Source organism: Chrysochloris asiatica, unplaced genomic scaffold (assembly GCF_000296735.1).
Source record: "Chrysochloris asiatica unplaced genomic scaffold, ChrAsi1.0 scaffold00172, whole genome shotgun sequence".
In the NCBI taxonomy this organism is placed as follows: domain Eukaryota; kingdom Metazoa; phylum Chordata; class Mammalia; order Afrosoricida; family Chrysochloridae; genus Chrysochloris; species Chrysochloris asiatica.
The window spans coordinates 5,695,996-5,703,107 of record NW_006408690.1 but is presented as its reverse complement, the minus strand read 5'-3'; the positions used below and the strand labels follow the sequence as shown (position 1 = coordinate 5,703,107).

The window sequence follows — 7,112 nt, the reverse complement described above, 5'->3', positions numbered from 1 at the left end:
ATAGATAGATAGATAGATAGATATAGATATATATATATATGTAGCTGTATATATGTAGCTGTATATAGATAGATAGATAGATTTAACACCTTACTCTACAGAAAATCCTTCAACGATACAATGGAAAAAAACCCTAAGAAAAAGTTAAAAATCAAGCAGTCTAATAAGGAGATCTGGTAGCATAATGGTTACAAAACAGGCTGCGAACCACAAGGTCAGCAGATCGAAACTACCAGCTGTATCGTGGGAGAAAGACCAGGCTTTCTGCTCCAGTCAAGATTTACAGCCTTGGAAACCCTGTGCAGGGTCACTATGAGTTTGAACCGACTCCAAGGCACTTAACAACAACAAATAAGCATCAGTTCATTACACATAGTAAGGAAAATATAAAATTAATAATAGTGCTCTAACTTTGCTGCTGTTGTTAAGTGCCACTGAGTCAGTTCTGATTCTTAGCGGTGCTGTATATGGTTTTCCACAGTGTGGCTGGTGGGTTTGAACTGCCAAATTTGTGATAAGCAGTCGGGTGCTTATCCTACAGTGAAACCTCTTGATTATCTCATTTTAACTGGCAAATCCAGACACAGTTGGGGGGAGGGGAGGAGAGGAATACTCTCTTAAATTATTTTATGTCATGAGATAATACTGGTTCTAAAATATTTTAAGGTACAATCTACCTGTATTCACTACTAAAAGACACCAAAAAATGTATAAAAGAATTCTTACCTAACATTATTTTTGTAGTTTTTTGAAAAAAGAACAACTGTCTAAGAATCCAGGGAAAGAACAATGAAATGCCTTAGCATTTTATTGACATGTCAACAGTAAAACAGGATGACTAACATGTAATATATGGAATAAAGGTACTGATGTTGGGGTTTTGTTTTGTTTGCTTGTTTTTGGTATTTGTACTAATCCTAAGCACAATGCTAATTAAATGTTATGAATTTGTTTTGCCTCAAAAATCTATGAGATTAGCCAGGCATTAACTAAATCTTAGTTCATATAATATGGGATTGGTATTATCATTCATTTCCCTGTAACAGGAAATGGTCTTTCACTATAAAATTATAATGAAATTAGGAAAACCTGAAATGCTGTTTTCACAGAACTGGTCTCATAGAATAAAAAAATTAAAGGGTCTACACTGACCCTAGGAATGTTGATAAACTTCTTAAATATTTTTTCAAAAGAAATTAGAAATTAAAATGAAATAATGTCACAAACTGATAGGCTTTCCTCTTTCTGGGCTCATCATAGTGTAGAGTGGTATCACAGGCAGTCCCTTTAAACTAAATTTATAGGTTAAGTCAGAACAAGAGCATGCTGTTGCTGTTGTTAAGTGCCATCAAGTCGGTTCAGAATCATACTGTGACCTGTATAGGGCCTTCCCCCAAGGGAACAGCTGTTGGGTTTGAACTAACAAGCCTGTGGTACAAATCGACCTTATGACTTTTAGTGCTTTATCCCATAATGCCACACACACCAGGACTTCAAATTTGTAGGTTAGGTCAGAACAGGAGCAAAGGGTTCTTATTTTAGTAGAAGAAAAGGCTAGAAGCCTTTTCAATGATTTAAAGCTGAACATGAAAACAAGGTGAAGGTAATTGGAATGAAAAACTTACTAGTAGGGATTAGGTCAACTGTGTCAAAGTGACTGCAAACTTACATAAAGGCAAGTAAGAATTGTGTGGTGCAGTAGGATAAGGACTGGTGGGTTCAAACCCACCAGCTGCTCCTCAAAGCCATATATAGGATTCACTATGAACTGGAGCAGATTTGATGGCACTTAACAAGTGCTGTTTATAAGTAGTATCCTGGGGATTTACTGTATTTTAAAGATTGAGGAAAGGAGCTCTTGATCCCCACACCCACTTCCCCTATCTCTGGCTTACCAATTAGGAAACAAGCTGAGAGAACTTAATAGCTGTCCAAAGCTGACGACAACAATCAAAATTAGTTGTACAGCGGACCAAAACTCAAGTTTCTTGATGCCCACTATTTCCACTAAATCAACATCAATTCTGGAAATGCTCTAAAAAATTTCTTGCTGGTAGTTGGTAAATGTATTCTATATTCTGTCTTGTATTTATAGGTTTATGTGTCAAAATGACAAGTATATTAGGATCTTCCCTGTGTTTTGAGACCTCTAAAAAGCAGTGATAAATTAATTTTCAATCCCTAGGACTCCTGGTATGGCACTGCAGGATCAGCACTGGACTGCGAACCATAAGGTCGAAAGTTCAAACCCACCAGCTGCTCCTCAGAAACCCTATACAAGCGAGAGGGAGGCACTCATAACAACAAGCTTCTAAAAGAAGGCTACAAACCAAAGCTACAGGACTAAACACAGAAGTCCAAATTTAGAAAAAGCTCCTCTCCCTTATCCCTAATTACTATGTAAACTGAGCTTTTCTATAAAATCTGGAAGATTTGATTTGCAAATGGTTATATGGAATTCCTGGTTTGATCTAACTGAAAATGAGATTTAAGGCTAGTGCACAGAAGATACTGAAATAAATAAAAGTATGATCTAGACCAATGTTTTCCAAAATGATAGTTTATGAACTATTTTATCATCCTGGAGGAGATAGGGAGCTTGCATAAAACACATACTTCCTTCACCAAATACTGTACTTAATGATAGGTAAGTTACATTCAGGCACAAACAACCTTCTCAACAGTTCAGAAACTTGAATCTCACTGGTCTTTCTACATAGCCTCAAATACTAGGCTAGCACAGATATCTTAACAAAGTATGTTAGAACTTTAGCTTCTCTTCTACCCCACACTTCCACTACTTTTATTCTCAAGGGGCTAAGAAGGGGAAGAGGAAAAAAAAAGTAACAGAGAAATTACTTTTTAAAAAGCCTATATACAGCTGTAAGGGATAAATTTTTATTAAAAATAAAATCTAAAATAACTTAGGGTTTCAAGATTTCTAAATCACTCTTGAAATGCTTGCCATCATATGCTCTAAAAACATCTCATATTAAGATAGTTTTGATTCTTTCATTCTTGCTCTATCACAAAGAACACAGAAATGGGTTCCCAAAAGCTATAGGACATTTGGTATTAAAACTATCTGAATGCAGAGGCAGATATATAAATCCAGGAGATATATGCAATGTGTAGTATTTATTTTAGAACAGTTATTTTTCATTAAAGTGTTATATATTAGCAAATATTTTTTTTTAATTTCTGTTTTAAATTTTAATGTGGTCAATTCCAATTCCTAGTGACATATCATTTCCAAGGCCATAAATCTGCAAGGAAACAGTCTTAATTTTTATCACTTGGAGCAGCTGGTGGGTTTGAACTGCCGACTTTTAGATCCGCAATCCACATATACAAAAGCTTTCAAGTTTCAAAATTGGAGAGAGGTCTTGAGAATAGAAAGTTTGAGAATGGCTAATTTACAATGGCACCATCTGGCCATTCTCTTAGATTCAAACTTTTGGCCTCTTAAGTGAACAATGAACTTTTATTATTTTTTTTAGAAAAGCATATCTTTTTTCACTTTCTCCTTTAAAGAGTCATAATCGTTCTTTCTAAATTAATTTTGATAGTGTTGTGATACATAAGCACTAGACTGTTAACCCCAAGGTGGGCGGTTCAAATCCACCAGCCACTCCTTGAAAACTGTATACAGGGTTGCTATGAGTTGGAAACAACTCAATGGCATTTAACAACACAACAACTAACTTATAAATTACTACTTAAGAATAGTTCATTCAAAAAAGGGAAAAGGACAGGCGAAGATATTAACCTTTCAAGGCTGACAAAGACAATACAGTTGACCCTCTATGTGTGGATTCAACTAATCTCAGTTGGAAAATATTCGGGGGGGCGGGGGGAGTAGGGGTGTCAATTAGGTGGGCAGATGCACTCCCTCTCAAAGGCAAGGAAACTAAATCCAAACTTAAATCCAGCAAGTGGATTCTGATTCATAGCGAACCTACAGGGCCAAGTAGAACTGATCCAAAGTTTCCAAGGCTGTCAATCTTAATGGAAAACCACTGACTTTGCAGGTAGCCATCCAACACTTATTCAATGAGTCACCAAAACTCCAGACTCCTTCTCAAAGGCTAAGTGGGCGCTAAAGTACTATTTACATACATTTACATTATGTTAGGCATTGAAAGTAAACCAGAAAGGACTTTAATAAAGTGTACATGAGGATATATATAGATTATATATGCAAATACTAAGAATTTGAGCACTCTGGGATTTTATTAATCATGGAGCTTACGTACTGGAGTCAATATCCAGTGGAAACTGAAGAAAGACTGTTATAAATCTAAATTGGGGGCATTTGAAACAAGATATATTATAGAATATCTCTTTGTAAGCATGCTATAGCAGTATGATTTTTCTCTCTGCTCAGGTTATTTGCATACTTTTATTCAACACTTCCCTTCCTTCTGATCGTACAACAAAATGCTATCTAAATGATTTTCAACAAAATATTTTAGTTTAAAAGATTAAACTGACTTAAGGTTTATGGAACAAAGCATTTCATAGAGTTTTAAGAGTTATCTAATAAATTTCTATTTATTGCACTTGTGACTTTTTAAAGCATCAAAATGAGTTCATTAAACAAAAAAATTTGAAGTTTTTCACAGGATTTCAAGGATTCTAAAGATAGAGATATTTATCCTCTTACCCCAGTACCTAGTACAGCAGTGAGGGAGTACCGGTGTGGCACTGTAGGATCAGCACTGGACTGCTAACCACAAGGTTCAAACTCGCCAGCAGCATCTCAAAAACCCTGTACAGAATAGCTATGAGTAGATACCGATTCGACGGCATGTAACAACAGTGCAGTTAAGAAGGGGGTCATTGAGCTAAAGCACTTGGCCAACAAACGAAAGGAAGTGGTGGTTTGAACCCTCTGTATGAGAAAGACGTGGCATAAAGATTTACAACCTTGGAAATCCTATGGACAGTTGTACTCTGCCCTACCTTATAAAGTCACTATGAGTTAGAATCAAGTTAACAGCAGTGGTGTTTGGTTTGGTCTGGTATCAGCACTGGACTGCAAACCACAAGGTCAGTGGATCAAACCCACCAGCTGCTCCTTAGAAACACTTTAAAGGGTCACTATGAGTTGGAACCAACTCAACAGCACTTAAAAACAAGTAGAGTGTATTATAGTACACAGTAGATACTTGATACATTTAGGATCTAATAAGTTTATACAAGGTTCGCAGAAAAATGCAATGAAAAGATAACAGATATTTTCCCTGAACTTTCTAAAGCCTCTAGTATGAGAAGGTACAGCTTCGTTTAAAAGTAAACTACAGAAGTTTCAGTTTCAAGTTCTTTATAACTCAGACTTAACAAGATTACAATTATGCTCTATAAGAGAATGCTGATGGAATAACCAAAACAGTATCTTCTGACTATCCTTAGTTGCCCTAAAACAAGGTTATTTAATCCATTAGTTAGGAACAGGGACACGCTAGTATTAAATGAAAACACCAAATAAACAAAGATCAAACTTTCATTACAACATTTCAAAGCAATAAGACTTTATTTAACGAGACTTGCTTATAGGATTTTTTTTTGCAATAGACTACAGAAGATTAAATTGTACATGTTTGTAACACTTACTGCATCTGAAGTTTTGCTTGGATTATTGCTTGGATTATTGCTTGGATTAGAAGAATGTGAATTTGAACTATGAAGAGCACTGTGGTTGTGTGAATTTTCTTGTGGAGAATAACTGGTCCCTTAAAAAAGGGGTGGGGGGAAGAGAAAAAACAAAGTTATAGTTTATGTTGCATTTAAACTAGTTTCTATATACTACATAAAAATCATCTATTCTGTCTATAAACAATTGTTTTACATAGCCATCAAGGAAGAACACATTCATATTTTTACAATACATATAGTAAATTTACTAAAGATATGGCTTGAAGATCATGTACACTGCCCAAAGCTGATATGCTATCTGAACAATGTTCTTTGTAATTATAATTAGCAAAACCTATAGTTTTTGTTTTTAAAAAAGAAGCTTTATTGGAGAAAAAACATTAGCTACTATGTACAAAGAAAATAGGCACACAAATTCAATGGAAAGAGCATTAAATATCACAATTAACCAATCACTTTTTAAATTTATTTAAAATTCCCCTTTTTCCTAATAGTCTTGCTAATTTTTCTGCTAAAAAAGCAACAATTTTTCAACAAGTTGAGAATCAGAGATGTGACCTGCATTTAGGATGGTGACGAGGACATCAAGAACCTTATATAACAGTATTAATTCTACCTAGAAATTACTTAAGAATAACTTGCAAGTCTCATGAGTAATCTACACAACTCAGAGCCCATTAAAGATGACAATTTTTAATGTTTTAAGAATAGCCAAAGTATAAAAAACCCAAATTTACAGAAACACTAATTAATGAAACAAAAAAATTAATTCACAAGAAGATTCTGATTGCATTCTGATTTGTTTCTACTTGTTTAAGGTTTTTAAATAACAAAGTAACATAATTAAGCTGCTCTCTTACAAAAATTTCTCAGAAAAATGTAGATAGAGAACAAAAACAGAAGTAAAAACTGAAATGGTTTAGTGGTCAGAAGTATAAATGAATAAGAATTATTAATTACTTCAATCAACCAGGAAAAACTAAACAATTAAAAAGGAAGGTGAACTCAAACAGGCAGAAGACTATAATGTTTAACCAACTGGAAATAATCAGCAGATATACTAATTCAGATTAAAGTGAAGAAACAGATGTGGATTTGGGAGTCTTTCCCATTAGCAGTTTAAGGAAGGTGGCTATAATTTTGTCTTGTATATTATAAACAAACACTAAGAGCTTACTTCATCCATGAATGAAGTAAGCGTACAGTTAGAAAAAAAGGCAAGGGCCATGGCTTAATCTTAGATGTTGTTGTTCTTGTTGGGTGCTGTCAAATCCATTCTGACTCATAGCAACCCTGTGCACAACAGGACTGCCCAGACCTGCACAATCCTCTTAATTGTTGCATTTGAGCCCATTGCTTCTTGTTGATGTTGTCAGGTGCCATCGAGTCGGAACCGACTCATAGCGACCCCATGCACAGCAGAACGAAACAATGTCCGATCCTGGGCCAACCTC

General features: G+C 35.1%; 1 protein-coding gene across 1 annotated transcript in view; it reads right to left on the bottom strand.

Moving 5' to 3' along the window:
* WAC (WW domain containing adaptor with coiled-coil) overlaps positions 1-7,112 on the bottom strand; it is a 121,218-nt gene that overhangs the window by 43,178 nt on the left and 70,928 nt on the right. Inside the window, 1 exon segment of the mRNA XM_006871680.1 lies at positions 5,617-5,735. Coding sequence (XP_006871742.1) covers positions 5,617-5,735 — 119 coding nt within the window.